Genomic DNA, 23314 nt, shown 5'->3' on the forward strand with positions numbered 1-23314 from the left:
GCTTTAATTGAGCATTAAAGTACCAGAAATTTATGGAAATTTCTCTAATGCTGTCCATAGTACAACCCTTTAAAATATATAGCCACTGTGAGATTTGATATGGTGTGTATTGCTTGGGAAACTAGAGTTTATAGTCCTAATGTCTGAAGGTAAGCAATATCTACTATTTATATTGTCAGTGTATTTTCATTCATAAACAGAATGTCAGAGCAGTGCTGGTGTATGCCTGGCCAAGAACAACTCACTACAGAGAAGCAGATATCAAAACAAATTAAATCAGCAGTTTGTAATAACCAATTCAGAGTAAGCAGCATTCAAGGAGACGGGAACGTCATCTCCGTACCGAGCTTCACATGAAAAGGAGAAAATGTTCCTTGGTATATGAGATTTAAATATTTATTTTAAGCAATTTTCCGCAAGAAACAGTTTATTGAAACTTATTGAAGGGAGTGAATAATTATTTGGAATAGTTGTACGCATGAATTTATTTTGTAATACATCAATTTTTTTTTTACTCACTGTGCATTAGGCACCACATATTCATTCATGACATCTGAATTTCCAAACACTTTCCAGCATGCAGTAGTAAAAGCAAAGGAGGAAGAAAGTGAGAGTGGGGGGAGAATATTGTTTAAATTGTGGCCATGACCCCTGTGTCTACCTCCCTCTGTGAGGTTAAACTGGGAGGTCACTGATACTCACCTATGCTCCGGCGGAGGTGATCAATAAATACGACTGTGTCAGGTCTGTTTTAGTCGACCACCGGTGTGGTTAGTGCTCTGATGATCTCTACAGCCTATTGAGCTCTTCTTTCTCCTAACAGTCATTTTAACACTGGATAATGTTACTCTTTCACTGACAAGCCAATCTCTAACAATATTTTTGGTGCAACAAGACGCACCTTGTAGTTGAATTTCAAAAGAATGTTTTTTAAAGCTACAACCGTTAGAACAGCCTCCACCTTTAGCATTTCGCATAAGAGCTGGCACATGCAGTGTTTTACAAAGATGCATCATGAGACCACTTTGGAATCAAATGCAACTGCATAAATTGCAGCACATAAATGGAATGTATAGAGCTGTTTTCTCATTTTGAAAAATAACAAGCAAAATAACATTTAAAATAAAAAAAAGTAACGATAATGATAGTGAAATAAAATGTACTTTACTGTCATCTTGATTTGTTTGTTATGTTCATATGTAATTTTATATAATATGACTGGATTGAATTTTAAAGGCTTGGCAATGGGAATTTACAGGATAGACACCATGACAAGTGTGGATCATTGCCAAAGGGTTGTGCAAGCACTAAGGTCTCATATAGTGCTTGTTTAACTTTATGAGGTAGTTGTCAGTCTTACTCTACATTACCCCTGGCCTTTGCGTGCTACAATCAATTTTTAGTGAATTGAAATCTTATCTCACTTTCTGTTCGAAAATGATGTTTAATTAAAGTGATGCAAAGGAATGAACGCGTTAATAAGACCACATATACGAATGTTGCACAGTTCAGTTTGACACTTTGAATTAAAACATTAATTGGTGATTAATTAAGTATTTGTTATCACTGCTGTAGCACCACTAAATCATGATGGAATGTAGAACCTAAGTTCAGAACTGTTTGTCCTCTGAACATGACCATACTGGGGAAAGTGACCATGCTGGAGGTTCTCAGCTGTTGCTGACTTTGACTGTCTCCACACACACAATCAATAAAATTCACAGCTTTGAGCCAAATGTACTATGCAAAAAATAGATTCACAAATTCCTCATGCTTTTTTTAAAACACTGAATGCATTTCAAGCTTTTATGAGCCACAAATCTTTTGGCACTTTTGGCAGAGCAGTTTGCTGTATTTCATGTTTTACTCTATGTTGTGTTTTTGGCCTCGATACCTGACACATTTATGATATTAACATCTAAGGACTGTTGTAATTGGTTCTGCTAGTCTAGGTTTCAGCCTCACTGTGTTTTGCTGGGAGAACCCATAGTCTCAAAGGTAACCTGGTTGGTCTCAGAAAACATTGTTACATTAAAATAGCAAATCCAAATGAGAGGTGATTCTATTACAGTATATGTGGGGGGAAATAAGAACTGCATCAAAAGTTGGAAATGTCCCTTTTTAAGGTAATTATTGGCAGAAGGAGTGAAAGATCTAGAATCCCAAGAGTTTTCTTCTCCTCTGTGTCATTATTTTACTCAATAGTAAAGAAGATAATAAGTAAACATATTGTGTTTAAGCCAATAGCTGTTATCTGGTCAATTGTTTTGTTTCATTTTAATTGTGCTTGAGTATAAAACAGTTTAGCGATTTCTAATCAGACTGTTAGAATTATATTCCAGTTAATTGCATTTTATGCACTGCACATAATTCTGCAAAGCTACTTTGCAATAATGTTCATTATTAAAAGCACTATACAAACAAAACTGAACTGAATTTTAGTCAGAGTTTCTGTGCATGCTCTTTCTGTGTCTGCAATGGCTTTTTTTTTTTTGGTTCCCTAGTCTCCTTCCAAGAACATGTCAGTAGGTAGATTTGCTGTGTTAACTTGCCCCGGGTCTGTGTCTGTGTGTGCATGGTGTCCTGTTATGGACTGGCTTCCCATTCAGGGTGGAGTACCACCTCACACCTATTGTGCCTAGAAGCAGTTTCAGATCCATATCAACCCTGACCAGGTTAAAACAGTTAGTGCCGTTGAACGGATGAATGAATGAATGAATGAATGAATGAATGAATGAATCTTATGTTCACATCTACCATTAGAATGGGGGAAAGTTTTTTCTCAGTGTTGTTGACTGCAATTGCAAAAAAAAAAGACTATCCAGAGTCTTACATATAATACTTGTAAGACATAAGAAATTACATAAGACATAAAACATATTACATAAGATGTTGTAACATGACATTGTATTAGTTTGCATTAGTACACAATAAAATTTGCTGATTTCTGTATTGGCAAACTCAGGCAGTTACCACAATACTCAATAAATCTTAAGTCCTTTGTTCTTTCACCTGGTTTGAATAAAATCTTGTGAAGTCATTCTGCACATATAAGACATGAAAAGATAAACACACTTGATGAATCTCTTGGAAAATTATTATATCCCCAATTTACCTCTGACTGAATTTTCAGCAGCTACTCTCGATCATGTTTACAGACACGATCAAGGCTTTTCCGACTGATGCTGCTACGTGATATTCTGCCTTCATTAAAAAAACATTGCCATTTTCCTTTGGGGATTCTTTGTCCCGTAAATTCCAAATCATGTTTCTTGTCTATGAAAACACTGCTAGAGATCTGAGCATAGTGTGTGAGGCAAAAACTTGTATTCAATTCATCCTCAATGACAGTGTTGTCTGCACCAGGTTAATTCATTCTCATTCATTTCCCTGACAAAATCAACCCTTTGGCTACAGAGAGGATCATTAGAGCTTCTTCTCTTCTCCATGTCCATGACTGCAACTCTGGACATATGCCAACACATGATTAATAATTTGTCACTTGATATCTTGACTAAACATGACTAGAACAAGGCTTAAAAAGAGACTAAACATACATATCATTAATTCAACATGGATTCAGTTCAAGAAAATCAGTTATGAACCAGTCCTATATCCATGCCTTTTAGGTCCCTTATATAAGAAAGGAATAAAAGAAAAGTCTGTGAATGATACAAAGATCTAGTAGTTAGTGCAGTCATTTTTGACCTGATGATTTCATGTTGTACTCTCTAATCATATTTGAGTTTAAAAACATTCATTCATTCATTCATTCATTCATTTTCTACCACTTTATCCAAACTACCTCGGGTCACGGGGAGCCTGTGCCTATCTCAGGCGTCATCGGGCATCAAGGCAGGATACACCCTGGATGGAGTGCCAACCCATCACAGGGCACACACACACTCTCATTCACTCATACACACACTACGGACAATTTTTCCAGAGATGCCAATCAACCTACCATGCATGTCTTTTGGACCAGGGGAGGAAACCGGAGTACCCGGAGGAAACCCCGGAGGCACGGGGAGAACATGCAAACTCCGCACACACAAGGCGGAGGCGGGAATCGAACCCCGACCCTGGAGGTGTGAGGCGAACGTGCTACCCACTAAGCCACCGTGCCCCCCTAGTTTAAAAAAAAAACAGATTTTAAAAACAGTTTAAAAACAGATGTTATTATTTTATAAAAATGAGCACAATATCAGTTAAATTCACCAATGAAAAAAAGATGTCAAACATATCTACATTCAAATAAAAATCTTGAAAAAATGCAATTCACTAGGACAAAAGAGAATCAACTAAATAATATATGACAAAATATGTAGCGTGTTTTTACTATAGATTTCATGTTTATTCAAATTCATTCTGTGTAAATCAGAAAAATAGTTTTTAAAAAAAGTTTTTAGAAAAATAGTTCTTCAGTGTACTAAATATACATTCATTCTTGCAATTTTTCAACATGATGAAATTTCTTGTGTGTTGTTTTAGAAACACTTTAGTTTCATATTATATGGACTGTGCTACATTCGTATATGTGGTCTAATAATAATTACACCCTTTGACAGGATTTAAATCTCTTAAAATGTCTGAAGGTCCATTCCAATATATATTTACAATCTGGATATTTAGTGCAAAAAGATATGAAAACTATAGCTTGTTCTGGGTACAAATTGCCAAAATACTAAATAAAAATAAAATAAAAATAAATAAATAAAATCATTATGCCATTTAAAACTCAATTCAGTACTGTCACAACCAGGGAAGGAAGGAGACGGACCCGTACACAGGATAGCTTCAAATGAATGGGGTTTAATAAATGATAAAGACAAAGACAGTAAATGACGAGAACTAAAGCAATACAGATGACGACACTTAACAACGACTGACAATGACTAAGGCTATCGTAACTAAACGTAACTAATGATTCCCGAATGGCAACGCGGCTCACATTTATACAAACGACAATTAGATACAATAAGGATTAGGTGTGGAGACAGGGAGGAGCAGACGAAGGCGAGGCAGACACGTGACAACAGCAACATCAACAGTAGCACATGGCCAGAAGTCCGGGCTGATCCTTGACAAGTACCTTGTTTTGACTATATGAATATTAAAATAAAATCTCTAATTAACAACAGGACCCAGAGTAGACCCAGCATCATATGTTTCTAACCTGCACCAGTAATTTATTACAAGCTAAATGATTTTCTGAATTTATGTGGCATTGTTAAATCATGGTGTATAACAAATCATCAAAACTGTAACATATTTAAAATATAAACTGTTTAATGTCTTTCATAATTTTGCTGAGTTTACTTACCTTTAAGCACAGACTCCTCACATAGTTCTGGATTTTTTTAGCCATTAATCTACAGGAAAATGCAATAAACGCAACCAGAGCATTCAGTCTCCTGTATGCTTTAATATGACTGTTTGACTGTTATTTATTACAAAGTCGAGATGCAAATGACAGGAATCTGGTATCATGGCCATGCTATATACAGGTTGCCTTTAAATTAAAAAATCACTTTGCTGTTGGTTCTAACCTATCCAGTTATTTATGTGTTAACATTTTTATGAAAAAAATCCTTTACAGTTTTTCATTATATGGCTTTAGTATGGCTTTAATCGTCTTCTTGTTCATTGTGTTCTCATGAACATTGCTCTCAAATTAATTTCCCCACTTCAGTAGAAACTGACTCATCAGATAAGCTATCCTGAAATCCCCACTCCAGAACCTCATGGGAAATGTTTCTCTGTAACTCATCAGTAGCCAAAAGCTTTTTATTTTCAGGGAAAAGAACAGCATGAGAATTTTCTGTCTCAACTTTATAGCACTCCTGTCCTTTGAGACAGAAATGGCATATTTCAAATGTAATTTTTGTTCTTCCAAATAATATAACTAAAAATACAGTTTGCATTTGAGTCTGTCATTCAAACTTTTCCTGGCATTCATGGCGAAGGCTCCTGCTTCCTGAATTGAAAGTAATGCCTTTCATAGGTTTGTGTTTGTTTGTCAGACAAAGAGGACCTTGACACTGGTTATATGTAATCATTTTATCTGGTATACACTTTTAGAATAAGGATCTTTAGTGCATTCTTTGTACAATGGTGGCTTCCTAGCCTCCTCGATGTGTTCTAGATTTGACCTTTTCTAAGCGTGTAGTGTTTGAAGAGCTGCTGGACCTGATAAAGATTCTGTATAGCAAATTTAAAAACAGCTGTGCACTAGGTTGGAGGTTTGTATTTCTGTGATTTTGTGCTGTGGTAGGTCTGGCTTGGTATTAAACACCAGACAGCTGCCTCCTCTAAAAGACTCCACATGCAGCCACAGGCCTGTCATCAGCAATGCCACTGCTCATGTGCAATAATTCATCCTCTATAGTTGAATGCTCAGGTCAGTCCTATTACTGTACCTTCACTGTGTGAGGTGATATTAAATAAGGTTTTTGGCTGCTGCTTGCAGTCTCCTGATTACGAGGTTACGTCATGAGAGTATTACTTCAGCTATTGTATAACACTATTAAATTAAATACATATGTTATTGTTGTATTATACCACAGTGTCTTTCAATGTGTGATTCTAGCTGCTCAGAGAGTGATGTTTAGTTTTCTATAACAGCATCTTTGAAAGGACTTCTGACTGTAATTCGATTGAAAGGTTTATATTAATGTGCTGATTCTAATACATTCTTCTTCTTTAGGAACAACTCATTCACAGGGACACAGGGATAATCACAGGCAGATGATCTGTATACTCTAATGCTAATAATAAACTCATTTAAAATGTGTTTTTATTTCACATTGAAAAAAATCTATGACATGCGGAACCTTTCTAGAAGAAGTCATTTCTTTAATATTTATAGAATGAGTCTCTGCAATCAGAGTTTTGTATGTTTAAAGCTTTCCTAACACAAGCTTTTCTGCGTTAGGAAACACTTAACTTTAGGAAATAGAAAAAGGGTGAGGGACTAACTGTTATAACAAAAACCTTACATTATTATGGACGAACAGTTAAAAAGCATAACATGTTGATCAGAAGTTTCCAAAGAGGTTTTCTAGTATAAGATGAATAAAACATTTTCAGATGATGTGCTGTTAATTCATGGTGGTAATGGCCTGAAACAAAGCACCACACTTCTCTGGTGTTGAGTATTTTTTATAGCAAAACCCATGGTGTGACAGTGTAACAAGATAATTTACTGCAGTGTACTTTTGTTATTGTATTAATATTGATTCTGTCTACCCTTAATGTGACTTTTTTATTCGTTATCATGCTTAAGTACAGATTTGGTGATGAAAAACAGATCTACAAGAGAAAAAACTTTATTTTGGCTATGACAAGATTAGACAAACAAAAACAAAAGTTCATTGATGACCTTTTGGGATCAGATTGTTATATAAGTGACCTGCTGTGGACATGCTTATTTGTGTCCCTGCAGCTGAAACTATAAAACTAAATCCAGATTAATGTAATGTAATATTGTTTCCTTGCAATTTTTTTGTTTGTACTGTTTTCATAGTGCACATTTTGAGGTTGTACTATCTGATCCAGCTACATTGTTTTTGTTTAGATCACTATGGATCCAGTGCTGAAACTAATTTGAATATTGGGCATGATGGCTTCAACATATGGTCATTAACACAACTGTACTGTTACATGTTTGAATAAATGTAAGATTGCCATGCAATTCCTGGAAATTATGAACATAAATGACCCCAAGTGCACTGTAGCAGTCTGTCTCTACTTATTACTCTGTTTTATTTTACTCTGTGGCCTGTGTGGCAATAAGAATGATGTGTTCGGTGTCATAAGCGCACCTCATCATATGTGCGCCTCAACATAGATAAGCCTGTCTCAGGAGGTTTTGGAAAATGCCAATTTCATGCATTATCGTTTTAATTTATATGTGTTTGCAAGAATTTAATAAATAAAAAGGTTAATTATAAAAAAAAATTATAACTGCATGGATGGATATTAAGATGTGTTGCATAAAAATAAGATGCAATACTGCATTTTATTTATCTATTTGTTTGTTTGTTTGTTTTTACTGTCTGTAAACATTGGATTAGTAAACTATTACTAAGACTATTTGGACATTTAGCCACCAGTGTGTGCAGTATAATTTAAATCTGTCGTTTCTATTCTGAATATTTATTTGTCTGTAAAGCTATTTCGAGATAATGTCCATTTTTAAAAGTACAAATAAAGATGAATTAAAGGGAAGTGATTTGAATATTTCCCTGGAGAACTAGTAATTTACTACAGATTATCTGACTATCACATCAGCATGTCAAAGCATGTCATGTTAACTACTTATTTAAAAGCTGCTAACTGGTGCATGTTGCCTACTCCTATGCTTTAGTGATTACAACATAAATGTTTAACATAAATATATATTCTGAGAGGAGGAAATGTGACTCAGCCCATATTCAACAACATTCTAAGCTCTATTTGAAACCTTATATGTGGCAAGTAGGAGCTCATTTACACACTGACCAACAAATAAGAGTCAAGCTACACTTCTACACTAGTGTCTATAAGAATACATTTCTTACCTCCCACCCTTTTTTTCTGCAGAGTTATGGGTTTCATCTATCCTCTGGATAATCACCAATCACACAAAACATAGCAAAAAAATATATGCATATGTCTTACTTTTATAGAATCTGATATATTTTTTCTAAGCTTTTCTATATGCTTAATAATGATTGAAGTGTTACAGTGTCTAGTTAGCAGTTCTCCAGGAGATATATAGGAGCATACATTCAAGCTTTAACTTGTTTATGCTTCATCATATATTCAGTGCACATTTGTTGTTGAAATATTCTATGTTCTGATTTCTTATCATCAAATAAGAGATATGTGTGTGAGTATGCTATATAGGCGGGAGTATTATAGCCTGTATTCTCCATACCAGTTGTTACAGCCATACTGTATAAGATATATATTATATCCCAAAGACCACTGACCTTGCTTTCGCATAGATGAACAAAAATGATGGTCCACTGAACTGATACCATTTACAGAACAAACAGACAGGGCTCTCGGCTGGATCTACACTATCTTTGTTGGCAGAAGACCAACAACCTGCTCTGGATGGGAAATGGAATGAACCCCATCTGACTCACATTGACACCAGATTCAGAAGAAAATTTTCAAAATGCACTGCCAAGTATTTCGAAAAGCATGGGGATAAAAACATAGGATTTGAATTGCTTGTTTATTATATTATTGACTAATAAATATACTAATTTAACTAATTGGAATGGTTAAGTTTTCTTTTTCAGTAGTGAAGATAAAATCAAGTTCATTGGCAAATTAATCCAATCTGCACTGGACTATGTCCATGACTGCTTAATTAGTGCACTGGAAAATGGTAAAAAGAAAAAATATGGCCTGGATCAAGATCACTTGATCTTGTTAGTATTCTGTACTTGTTTATGGCTGGTTCAGATGCCTGTTGTTGGGTCAGGAAAACTCACACATGCAGGCACACACACACACACACACACACACACACACACACACACACACACACACACACACACACACACACACACACACACACACACACATATGCATACCTGAAGTAATAAAGTATGAATTGAAGCCAGGCTGAAAACAAAGCAAGTCTTGTGTGTGTAAGGAGATTTAAATTTTTCCTCTCAACAGGAGTCAAGATACCAGCAATAAACTGGTAGCATTTTTTAAAGCAATACAGCTTTAACTGCCATAACCTTTACCTCATACTGTGATTTTCAAGAGGCCTCTTCTGGTTACTTGTGCAAAGGTTTGTAGGTTTTTGAGTATACAGCATTTCTATATGCTTTGTAAAGTCTAAATCTATTTATTCATTATATGATGATTGAAATTTATGTGAGAAGGAGTAAATGTAATCAAATTTAATCTCCAAATGCAGGGATAGTATAACAAACAAGGGAATTTGTTTAAAAATAACAGAACTGCAAACACATGGAAATTCTGTGGAAAAAATAGACAAACAATACAAAATTGCAAACACAAAACCGTAAACATGAAACCAGTAGCCAAAAAAAAGGAGACGAAATCAGGAGAAAAAGGAAAAACACACAAGACAACAGGTATACATTGTGTAGGTAATGGGATAAGGAATGGGTGGAAATGGATAAGGATTAGGCAGGAAAGCAATAAAGTTTGTGTGGGGCAAACACACATGAGGACACAAAAGCACATGGTACAAGACATAAACAAACGCCACCTAGTGTTCAGGCAGGGAATTGTCTAAGCCATCATGACAGTTTGATCTTGTTCTGGCTTTATGTGGATCCACAAAGATTCCCTGGGTACAAGGGATGAGACTTCACCTGGGATGGTTTTCAGTTAATCTCAGAATGTCATGCAAATACAAACTCATTCACACCTCGGGGCCATTTAGTGTAGCCAGTCTACCTGCCTACATGTTTTTGGACAGGGAGACAAAACTAGAGAACCCTGAGGAAAGCTACATGAACATGGGGAAAACTTCACACAGACAGGAACCCAAAATCAGGATCAAACCAGGGACTCTGGAGGTGTGAGACAGAAATGCTTCCCACTGCACCACTGTGCTACCCAATAACACAGGTAATTAACACAATAACGCAATGTACAGTGCACAGTACCTCACTTCATGTAAATATGACTAATACTCGTTTTACTGTACCAGAACCATAATTTATTCCAAGCTTATCCCATATCTTGCACATTGTTGCACAAATACTATACACAAGTCAATAGATTATCTGTGTAGTAGTATGTTAAGTATCTATTTATCTATACATTTTAAATTAACTGTAGCGTTCGTGAGACCATGCAAACTAAGAGATTTACTGTAGAAGAAAGCTTATACATGACACTGAAGTTCTTGACTCTGGAATTTAAAATTTTTTATATTGTCCTGTTTATTTGTTTGATCGAATCATGCTTTATTGGCTTTAATCTTTTATAATATGCTGTGAAGGAGAGAGGGAGTGCATGTGCGACCTCTGACAGAGGAATATTTAGGCTGCTGGATATGGTGTCTGAGCGTCTGCCTCATGTCAGGACTGGTGGCTTTACATGTTTGTTTGTATGGCAGGCCTGCACCACCTACCCTTAATCATTTCATTTAGCTTGGCTTATCAGCCAGACAAGTTAGAGTCTCTAACTGCACATCCTGTTCAGGAGATATAGAACTGCTACCCTGTCAGGCACTTTTTTTAATTGATACCTTAGATTTGAGCAAGGTCACTTATCCCTCAACAGCTCTTAAACAAATGATTTTGTATGCAAGGGAAACACTTCACTAGACTCTTTGTCTTTGCATTTGTGGTTTGTTCCCTGGAGAGAGCATGGACCTAGCCACAATACTGGCTAACACACACAAAAAAAGGTAATCCTCAAGTATTTTTCCAGACTTTTATCCCTCACCTTGAAAGGAAGTGGAATGTGTGTGAAACCAGCAGGCGTGGTCAGTGTGTAGGTTTTAGCTATTTTATTAGGCAGATTAACAGGGACAAATTTTCCCTTGTAGCTATTTTACAGCACCCTAAGGCTGCAAGATTATCAGCCATGAGCCCATGCTGCATGGTTAAGCTAACTATACACACAGCCGCAGCTTTGTGCTCATTTTACCTGTGGAATAGTATTACTCACATTGATATGGTGAAGGAATGGTAAAAAGGAGCAGAACTTTGGATTTTACAATATGAGTAGCTCAGTTTTGTGGGTTGTGGTGGAGCTCGTATGCAGAATTCTTGGCATCTTTACTGCTACAGGTAGGATAAATGGAATAATAGATCAACTCTCTATATAAAAAGCACTTTGTTATGCTGGAAACCTTTAAGCACTCACACTAAGAGTTCCTTATGGAACTCTTTTTTAAAATGTGCTCAGAAGTGAAAATGATTAGACACAATTACAGGCTGTTCAGAGTGCTTTAAAATTGTCCAAGAGATCAAATAATTGAAAGGCAAATAAATGTGATATTCAGTTTAGTAGATTGGTGATTTTCTTATCAAAAGCTTTTTTACCCACACTGATCCCATCATGAGCAACATGGGACCAATCAAGGAACCATGCACACATTCTTTAAACACATAGTTAGCTGTGAATTGGAGTTTACCACATGCTGCTCTTTCACTGACATTTTCTTTTCATTACACCTCTTCAGCAAACATTATACTACCACAAATGGTTACCTTAAATCATGAAGAGGAACGGATGTCTCCCCAAAGTATCTCACAGGAGAGTTTGTTGTTTAACTGTTCCCTGAGGAGGACATGATTTAAATGCTCCTGCCAAATAATCTCAAACATGTTTAAAGAAACATATTTCTTGACTTAACTTTTTTATGACCATTAGCAGTCATAAATCAGTTTGTTAAAAAAATCTATTAGAAAACTTTCCTTGTTGTTGTTGTTTTTTTTTTTTCAGAATGTTTTTATCTATTCCTAAAGATTTTCTTTTCTATTTTGACGTACCTGTTATGTAGTTTTTGTATTAAGAGACGGGTTAGTTGCTTATTTTAAAGTAGAACTTCATGATTTTGTTTTCCTGTGTAGGTTTAGCTGTGTTGCTTCGAGCTGCTTTATGAGTCTTGTTTATATCCGGTATTATGTAGATTCTGATTGAGCTCACATTTTCTTTCACTTAAGAGGTGGTGAAGGTGTTGGAGTTTTCCACACCCATTATGCACATACACAGGATTGCAGGGTTACATGCAATTAAAAAAAAAAATAATAATTTTTCTCTTTTTTCATTACCAATCATCAGCAAAACTATAAAATCATGGACTCTTAAATTGGTAAAGGACTGCTAATGCCACATTCTGAAAAGAGTAAAAAGTGTAATGTAAACAAATTGGGCTGAAAACAACAATGGATCCACCAGTCACACATTCTTATGACTGAAAGTTTATTTCTTACCTCTTAAAGTCTCCATTCATTCATTCATTCATTCATTCATTCATTCATTCATTCATTTTCTACCGCTTATCCGAACTACCTCGGGTCATGGGGAGCCTGTGCCTATCTCAGGCATCATCGGGCATCAAGGCAGGATACACCCTGGACGAAGTGCCAACCCATCGCAGGGCACACACACACACTCTCATTCACTCACGCAATCACACACTATGGACAATTTTCCGGAGATGCCAATCAACCTACCATGCATGTCTTTGGACCGGGGGAGGAAACTAAAGTACCCGGAGGAAACCCCTGAGGCACGGGGAGAACATGCAAACTCCACACACACACAAGGCGGAGGCGGGAATCAAACCCCCAATCTTGGAGGTGTGAGACGAACGTGCTAACCACTAAGCCACCGTGCCCCCCTTAAAGTCTCCAAATTTACACAATTCACAAAATTTCATGTAGAATTCATAGTCTGGATCAATATAAAACAATATTCATAGTGAACCCAGAGCCACCATGAACACGATTTGAGGCAGAATATACACCTTGGGATGAATGCTAGTCCATTAGAGGCATCATGCATGCAAACATCCACACACTTGTCCACACCTAGAGGCACTTCAGCATAACCAGTACACCTACCACTAAATATTTTGGAAATGGAAGAAATATGTCAACTAGACAATATTCAGGATTGAAGCAGGCTCAGGCTGTGGAGCTGGAGCTGTGAGGCAGTAATGCTACCTGCTGCATTAGAACCACACCTCCTCACAATGTCATCCCCCTTTTCTCCCAGTACCCAGTACACTTGCAAAATATTATGACTCAATAAAAAATCAAAGCAAAGACACAAATCTCGAAAAATAAATAAAAAGGGCCTGCACAGAAGTATAACACAATATCAAAATCACTTCACAGCTGAGTAGGAAACTGCCATCCAGTGAGAATTTTACTCAGGATGTTTTTCCAAAAATCACTTTTCCTTTATTACAACTTCCAGTTATTCTGTCCAACATAAAGATAATTATACGGACCACAGTCCTTGACTTTTTAATAGTGTGATCCCAAAACACCTTTATATTGTGGAGGTGTAGCCTTTTCCACCACCTTCCTGTGCAACAGCTCCCTTAACAGCCACGAACATTGTGTACTGCATTCCAGCAATAATTCGCTGGATTCAGTCCTATTCAGTTCTGACCTTATAGTACCTGAGTTGCTGCAATGAAGATAAATTAATGCTTATGTAAAGGATCATGTGAAGGCAAGATCTGCCTGCTGTGCCAAGGCATTATAGTGTGCAGTAACAGGTAATGTAAAATAATCACTTGTTGTGACACAGTCAGCTTTTACCTCACTTGTGGTCTAAAATCTGGAGCCATGGTGGTCAGTGCATCGGGCCCGTTCTTGTACTGTACAACAAAATGAGCTTATTTGAAAGGAGATACTGACATTCTGCATGTTTCCTGTGCCAACAGCGTTCTCAGGTTCATACCGTTCATTAGCAGACACAAAGGATTTTTCACCCCACATTGCTCTTGATAATTCCCACTCACTAACTAACCCGAATGCATGATGGTCTACTGCTGACTATACTGATCACAGAACTGTTAAGCAATAACAACAGAACACGCTCAGAGGACATTTCTGTCTACCCTCTTCTACATACATGAGCTCAGAGACCCCAGATGTCCCACTTTTCATCAGATATTTGAACTTGGAACTTAGAATTATGTTATTTTCCAACTCTGTGCATTTGTGCTACAAAGTGGGGAAAAGCATTGATGGCTCTATGTTCATCTTTTGTTTGGAAAGATAGGCATTGTGGAACTGCTAAAGTAGTGCTCAAAAATTATGTGAATAATTTTTAATAAAAATAGAGTAAGCAGATTGTCTAAATTACAGGTCTTTTAATCATGTTGCAAATTTTGCTCCATAGCATAGTCTAGTGCTCCCTCTAGCTGTTACATATCATATCAACACTCAAGTGCATTGGGATAAACCCAAAGTTTACAGTCTTATGTAAATTATAGATACATGGGGAAAAAACAAATGACCTTGCAAATTAATTACAAACAATTAGTTTTCAGGCCTGACACTCTAACTAGATTAATCTGCAAACATTTTCACAATGATTACACATTGTATTTGTTCAGGCATGTTCATGATTACAGGAACACATGTCCTGGAATAAAATCTTTTCCTCAGTCCAGATGTCAACATTTTAACAAATGTTTAAACAACAAAATCATAGATCCTTAGTCATAAAGTGAATGATTGAAAAACATAATTCAGAAAGATTTAGTGAAGGAACTAAACAACTCTGCCCAGTTTTGTCCTGAATTTGAATACTAGAGGCATATTTAGTGCCAGTGTATGTATAAATTGTGGCATGTAGGCATGGAAACATACAATGCGATCCAAAGATGTGTGAGAAGGTTCATTCATTCATTCATTTTCTACCGCTTATCCAAACTTCTCGGGTCATGGTGAGCCTGTGCCTATCTCAGGCGTCATCGGGCATCAAGGCAGGATACACCCTGGACGGAGTGCCAACACATTGCAGGGCACACACACTCTCATTCACTCACGCAATCACACACTACGGACAATTTTTCCAGAGATGCCAATAAACCTACCATGCATGTCTTTGGACCGAGGGAGGAAACCCGAGTACCTGAGTACCAAGAGCCTGAGTGAAAAGTATAGTCTTTAAAAAACATTTACATGAATTTCAGAGTTGCTTAGTATTTGGTTTGTTCCCATTTTTGCTTTACTGATGCTGTGCATTCGAGCAGGATTCCACAAGTTTGATATAATATCTATTTAAGTTCATCAGAGCAAATGTAGCACAAATTAAAGGGTCTAGATAAAATATTCAAGATATTAATATTCAATATTCTTGGTGAAATATTTCAGAATAACATAAAACCTTCTAAAACTTTCTTTTTATATTCCATTTTAAGTGGAAAATAAATTCCAGATTTTCAGTGTGGTCTCAGACTTCTAGGCTCCAGTGCACATCAGAAAATAGAGCAAAGCAAGGCTCAGATATCCTAGCATAGTCCTGTGTTCTCAGAAATGGTAGACCAGGCATCTACTTTGGGTGGTAATTTAATTTCAGGTCAGAAAACAAAAAGAGTCAAGTCCTGAAATATGTACTTGATGTAATTAAAGTAACAGAGCCATACCCTTAACCATCGAAGAGACAAACATGAAGATCTTTCGAGCATATGGAAATGTGAGCTTAGATCATGGTAGTTTAATTAAGATGATATTAATAGCAACTTTAGAGAGAACAGCGGTCCTGCCACAACAGAGTGTGCCAGGTCTGTGACTTCACAGTAACAATCCATAAATCTTTCCCCAAATTGGGAGCTATTGAAGATCCATTTTAATGTGTATACCATTAAGATAGTTAATCGTGTAATCAAGTAGTTCTCTGAAAAGCCTGAAAACATGGAGCTGATTAGTAAAAGTTGACATATATGTGAATTCTGGCAGATATACTGGTATTGGATGTTGTTGTTGGGAAAACTGTATTTTTGTTGTGCATTCAGGATACTACTCTTTTGTTCTTTCTTTTTTTGTTTGTCTGTTCTGAAATCTATAGAAACCTTAAATACCATTTTTATGTCCTCATTTTTATCTTTCAGCTGTTTTAGCACGTTTCTGCTTGAGCCTTATCAGCGTCTGACTAAATGGCAAACTAACCCTTACAATCTGTTCTAGATTTTCATATATTTCATGCTTTGCTTATTCTTCTGGCTTTCATTTGTCCTTTCTGTCCAAGTGTTTAACCATTATTCTTGAGTTTCTGATGTAACTTTGAAAATTCCTGTGCTCCTCCTCCTCTGCTATCATACTTGCATTTATAGTGTCCTCATCATCACTTTGTAGGTTAAAAAAATAAATGTTACTCATTTTATTAGCTCCCCATTTTGGTAGCATCTGTTCTCATGGTGTGCCTGATGCCATAGTGTAGACAGGACACAGAAGCAATGGGATCTGATCAGAGAGCCCATTGAAATAGTATATAGAAAAAACAAGTGTAAATCAAGAAAAAAATCCATCCAAAATTAAAATAGATTAAATAAATAAATAAATAATTTAAATAAATAAATAAATAAATAAATAAATAAATAAATAAATAAATAAATAAATAAATAGGAAAAGCATATGAAATTAAGTATCAGCAATTTTATTCAACTGTATCACACAAAATTCTTCAACAACAAAAATACAGTATGAAAATATTTTATAAGTAACATATTTAGAAATTTCATACTGTATTTGATATTTATAGATTTCATACTGTACATTACAATCATGCTGATGTAATGTCTGTGGGTGGCACGTTTGTTAGATTATTATTATTATTATTATTATTATTATTTTAATGTTTTATTTATTATTATTATTATTATTATTATTATTATTATTATTATTATTATTATTATTATTATTAAACAGTAATTGAAAATAATAAGCAACATCATCCTACACATTAGTGCCAAAGTCTTTATTAACTCATCTTCAATAACAATAACAATCATGTGATATATGTAACATTTTCCTAATTACTTGTGCTGAAGCTAAAATTTGCTGTACAAGTAAGAAGTATTGGGCATTCCTACATAAATAAATATACACAACAGCAAATGAAGAAGTAGCCACATTAATGTTTGTGTGAGCGCTGACTCTCAATCTCCTCATCTCAGTGTTGTGTGCTGTGGGGGTAGAAACACTACATCAGACAGACTTCTACAGCCTGGCTGTCTATCTCCTGTAAGTATTCAAATTACTTTAATCTGAATGATCACATTCAGCAGAAACCTATACAACAAAAAAACAGAGACTTATAAAACATTTTCATGTATATTTAGTTTGCTCACTTTAGTTTGTCTAAGCAAGTGAGAAATTAAAGGAAGAAGCAATATAAAGTATAGTAGTAAGGTGATGGGTCAGCACAAGACTCCAGAGCAGCGTTAATGAAACAAATTTTACAAGTCTCTGAAATTTTCCTGGAGAAGTAAACACCATTCTTCTAAAAGATATCTCCTCAACTGGTGTTTTAATGCCGGTGGGGGAGAGCGCTCTCTAATACACTGCTCTAAATCTCCCAAAGGTGCTTTGCATAAACTTTTGAAGTCCGTAAAACTTTCATATACATTATTTTCTTATCAAACCATTCAAACCATTCCAGAGGTAAACCCTTGTGACCTCTGGACTGGGATGTGTGGAAAAAGCCCACTCCGATTAGGGTAGAAATGGTTTCTAATAAGACTAAAGATCAGTCAGAAAATGACAATTCATCATAAAATGTCAACCTTAGCATGGAAGTATAAAGGTCTATGGGGAAGTAAAACTGTTCAAATATTCTCTCATGGTTATATTTAATTTTCTTTTTGAACTATAGAGACACATCAAATATATGGAGTGCAGATTCAGAAATTTCATGCAAAGAAAATTTATAGTGTCAATTTTATCATAATACCCGAAACTACCCAAGAAAATAATTTCAAATGTGTTCTAACTATAACATTTTCTAAAGCTGTAGAGATTATAGAAAATGCATAATCTTTCAAAAATGTTTGACCATGTATAATATCATGTCCACAGTGCTGTAAAATTGCTATATATCTGAAACACGACGAGGAATATATGAGTTTTAAAGATTGACTCATACATATCACCAAAATTTCCCTAAAAAAGCACAAGAAAAACTACTAGATGTTTTCACTGTATGGGGTTTTCCGTTTATTTGTCACCAGTTGACATATTCTTTAGGCTATAAATATATCATTTATGTATGTATGTATCATTTATGGATTATGTATGACATGATGTATGTTGAGTTTGGCTCAGATTTTTAAGCAGTTAGTATTTCAGTGTGTTTAAATTTGTCTTCAAGGTGTGGAATATAGCGGGAGTCTTGTCTTAAGACAGAAATTGATAAAACAGTAAACCAAATTTAGACTTTAACAGTTTATATTGTTAATTTCTGCCTAATGACTTTTTGTATACTAAGAAGAAACAATATATTTACTGATAAACACCTTCAGAGCAGATTTAGATTTGTTTATATCTAGACATGAGAAATGCTATATACCTCTTGATATCTCATGATTTTGCTTCTTGATTTTTAAAGGGTCTCTTCAGCTGGCATGATGCTTTTTGAAATGACGTATTTCATTGATGCTTTTTTGGTGAAGTGGTTTCCGTAAGTTTCAAATCATACAGCAGATGCAAAAACAATTTCATTCATTTCATTCACGTTACTACTGTATATTAGTATACTAATTACTCTATTTATTTTATGGCTATTGATCTTTCTATATAATGTCATATTCAATTCATTGCAGGTATTCAGTTACTTCTACTTTTTCTGTCATTTGGAAAAAGATGGCTAATGTTGGAGGCTTCCAGAAATTCCTCTACTACACTGTTTTGTCCGTGATGTGCTTTTTGCATCCAGTTTTAGTCTGGCATGCTGTCATACCAGGTACATATTTGGATATTTGTTTACTTTCCAAGCCATTGGACTTGGTTGTGATTCTTTAAAATAATGATATCCAGTTACTCAGAATTATGCTATACAATTCTATCACTTAGTATGGCATACTACTAATAGATTAATACTACTTCTTGAGTAACTAACCATTGAATTACTTTACGACACACTGCAGATTTACTAACCACTTGTACTGCAGGACTATCAATTAAGTATTATTTCTATAGTTCTTCTAACACTAGGCCTTGCCAGAATCAGCTATACAAGTGTCTGGATATAAATTTAGATTCCTAATGAGAAAGCAAGAAAGGAACCAGACTTTTAAATAACCAGACTCACAAAAGAACCGACACTACTCTTAGAGACACCAGATATGTCATTTTTAGTACACTATTTTAGACATGAAAGAAACATTACTCACTGTGCTAAAGGACGTTCAGTATGAGCTTATCGCTAAGAAGAGTCCAAGGATGAGCACAGAACAGTCATTATGATTATAGCAAATTGTAGTTCACTATCACTGATATACACTGTAGTCTTTTTTCACTTTTTAGGGACTATGCTGCTGCTGACAGGACTGATGAACTTTATTTTGAGTAAAAGAAAAAAGACAAATCCTCCCAAAGAAGCCAGAGAAACTTATGGAGACTCAACTGAGTGCATTACTGAGTTGGAACCTCAGCAAACCTTTTCCTTCCTCCACATCATCTCCGGCAAGAGAGACTCTTGCCTACACAACAACTCTTCTGACTGCTCTCAGACCATGCTCGGAGCAAATCACTCCGGACAGAACATTTACAATCTACCAAGCAAAGCTGAGCAAAGAAACACGCACTTCATAAAGAGCTTTAAAGAGGATGACACTGAGCTGGAGGAGTTTGTCATGGATCCTGATGAAACCACCTCAGATAAAGCACCAATGATAAGAATGTGAATTGAGGCTGCAGGAAAGGAAAAGGAACTCTGTAAATATTAAAGGATTGTTATTCAATGAATCATGCAATTACAAAAGTACTTCATGTTAAAATATGACAAACAGAATCTGCTATGAAATTCAGGAAATGTTTCTTTCTTTTGTTTTCATATGCAGATACATTTCCATGCTTTCTGTTAAGAAATATCTGCAGTTATAGTTATATACAGAGTTATCACCTGTCCCTTAATATAATTATATTATTTACAATATGTTTTAAACAGTGAAGATTAAAGTATTTTGAAATAACTAGCCTAATGGCCACCATGATGATGGCTTCCTTCATATAAAGAAACAAAACCTGTGGTATGTATGAAATAAATATTTTACACAATAATTCAAAATTTTCACTCAATCAATACAAGAAACTATTTATCTTAATCTTTTCTTAAATGTATCTCAATCTTTTCTAGAATGTTTTGTAATAATAGTGTAAAAAATAAAAAATCTTTGACACCCTTGAAGCAAGAGGTTCAGGAATATTTTAAATAAAGTCAGATTCCATTCTTATTAGAAGTACTTGCTGGTCATTCATACCATCAGCACTTTTGACACCAAAAAGAGACTGCATACAAGGTAAACTCTCTGACAACACAAATAATAAAATATATTGCTGTATTATTGATGCTTTGGGGCAGGTTTGTAACAGTGGTTCAGGGTTTTTAATAAGATAATGAGCCATACATCATTCTTCAAATCAACACAGACACAAACTCAAAGTTTTTCATCAATATTTATTCAATTCAATTCAATTCAAGTTTATTTGTATAGCGCTTTTTACAATGGGCTTTGTCTCAAAGCAGCTTTACAGAACATAAGCATAGAACAGAAGGTAAACATAAGGAAAATATAGAGAATTAATATAGTAAAAAATATATATAGTGGACAGTATGTATGTATGTATGTATGTATGTATGTACGTATGTATGTATGTATGTATGTATGTATGTATGTATGTATGTATGTATGTATGTATGTATGTATATGCATTTATCCCCAATGAGCAAGACTGAGGTGACTCAGGCAGCAGTGGCAAGGAAAAATCCCCTTAAATTGGTAAGGAAGAAACCTTTAGAGGAACCAGACTCAAAGGGGAACCCATCCTCATATGGGTGACACTAGAGGGTGTGATTACAAATATACAGTCAAACAAATGTTGAATTGGTGTAAAGATCACATGGAGTTCAGATCTCCTCTTGGTATCATAGAGTCCTACTGGAGCTGGTAGATCTGTAAATGTCTCAGGAGTCTCATAGAGTCAGCCTCATCTCAGTGTCCAAATCTTCATCGCACGGAAGACGATCGGAGCTGGTACAATGTCTGGATGCCTCGGGATGGGTAGTAAGAAAAAAGTAGTGTAGAGGGATTAACATATCTGCTGTTCACAAAAATGTGCAAGTCTAATGAAATGGGGCATATTTTTATGGGATGTATTATGTGTGTGGGTACGCCTGACTAAAGAGATGAGTTTTTAATCTGCTTTTGAACTGGGAAAGTGTGTCTGAGCCCCGAACACTATCAGGAAGACTATTCCAAAGTTTGGGAGCTAAATAAGAAAATGCTCTACCACCTTTAGTAGACTTAGATATTCTGGGAACTACCAGAAGTCCTGAGTTTTGTGATCTCAGATCACGTGAAGGATTGTAACGTGTTAGAAGACTAGTTAGATACACGGGAGCTAAACCATTAAGAGCCTTGTACGTAAGTAGCAGCAGTTTGTAATCAATTCTAAACTTAACAGGTAGCCAGTGTAGAGATGATAAAATTGGGGTTATATGGTCATACTTTCTTGTCCTAGTGAGAACTCTGGCAGCTGCATTTTGTACTAACTGTAGCTTATTTAGTAAAGATGCAGGACAACCACCTAGTAATGCATTTTGTAATGCATTAATGATTTTCAAAAGACAGGTTGCTGTCTAATATAACACCGAGGTCTTTCACTGTCGAGCTACTAGTTACAGAACATCCCTCTAAATGGAAGTTAAATTGTAAGAGTTTCTGTGTACTAGTTTTTGGACCTATAAGTAGTATCTCTGTCTTATCAGAGTTTAACAACATAAAGTTGCAGCTCATCCAGTCTTTTATCGCTCTAAAGCATTGAGTTAATTTGGGCACTTTGGCTATTTCATCTGGTTTTGATGAGATATATAACTGTGTATCGTCAGCATAGCAGTGGAAACTAATGGAAGCATGTATATTGAGAAAACCAGAGGTCCTAGAACTGATCCTTGAGGGACACCATAATTAACTGGTAATAAACTGGAGGATACACCATTTAATTCAACAAAATGGTATCGGTCAGACAGGTAGGATCTAAACCAACTTAAAGCCTGTCCATGAATACCTGTGTAATTTTGTAATCTAGGAGAATGTTGTGATCTACAGTATAGTGTCGAATGCAGCACTAAGGTCAAGTAGAACTAATAGTAATAGTGACACACAGTCTTGGTCCGAAGCTAAGAGCAAGTCGTTTGTGACTTTCACAAGTGCAGTTTCTGTGCTATGATGGGGCCTGAAACCTGACTGAAACTCTTCGAGGATATTGTTTTCCTGTAAGAAGGAGCTCAGTTGAACAGACACAACCTTTTAATTTTAGACATAAACGGAAGGTGTGAAATAGGTCTGTAATTTGATAGTTCATTTGGATCTAAGTTAGGTTTTTTGATGAGTGGCCTAATGACTGCCAACTTGAAAGACTTAGGGACGTAACCTAAAGATAACGAGGAGTTAATAATATTACGAAGAGGCTCACCAGCTTTATGTAACACTTCTTTCAGTAATTTAGTTGGAATGGGGTCTAGTGAACAAGTTGTTGATTTAGCTTTAGTAATAAGTTTATCTAACTCTTCCTGTCCTGTGCTTGTAAAGCACTGTAGTTGTGTGTCTAGAGCCTTAAGTGAGACTTAAGTG

At 35.7% G+C, this 23314-nt stretch overlaps 1 protein-coding gene across 1 annotated transcript; it reads left to right on the forward strand.

Annotated features, from left to right (window-relative positions):
* The first annotated feature begins 11516 nt into the window (after positions 1–11516).
* On the forward strand, positions 11517–20853 carry tmem72 (transmembrane protein 72). The gene is made up of 5 exons (XM_047811904.1): positions 11517–11780; positions 17639–17705; positions 19069–19140; positions 19283–19422; positions 19986–20853. The coding sequence occupies exons 1-5, from the start codon at positions 11711–11713 to the stop codon at positions 20363–20365; spliced, it is 729 nt and encodes a 242-aa protein (XP_047667860.1). The 5' UTR covers positions 11517–11710; the 3' UTR covers positions 20366–20853.
* Positions 20854–23314: the final 2461 nt, after the last annotated feature.

Source organism: Tachysurus fulvidraco, chromosome 4 (assembly GCF_022655615.1).
Source record: "Tachysurus fulvidraco isolate hzauxx_2018 chromosome 4, HZAU_PFXX_2.0, whole genome shotgun sequence".
Classification (NCBI taxonomy): Eukaryota; Metazoa; Chordata; class Actinopteri; order Siluriformes; family Bagridae; genus Tachysurus; species Tachysurus fulvidraco.

What these genes read in the sequence shown, in the direction of transcription:
- tmem72 (XM_047811904.1), top strand. Translation starts at nt 11,711, where the DNA reads ATGAGTAGCTCAGTTTTGTGGGTTGTGGTGGAGCTCGTATGCAGAATT. An exon ending in TGGCATCTTTACTGCTACAG is followed by an intron (nt 11,781 to 17,638) that starts GTAGGATAAATG and finishes TCCTCATCTCAG; the next exon opens with TGTTGTGTGCTGTGGGGGTA. An exon ending in CTGGCATGCTGTCATACCAG is followed by an intron (nt 19,423 to 19,985) that starts GTACATATTTGG and finishes TTCACTTTTTAG; the next exon opens with GGACTATGCTGCTGCTGACA.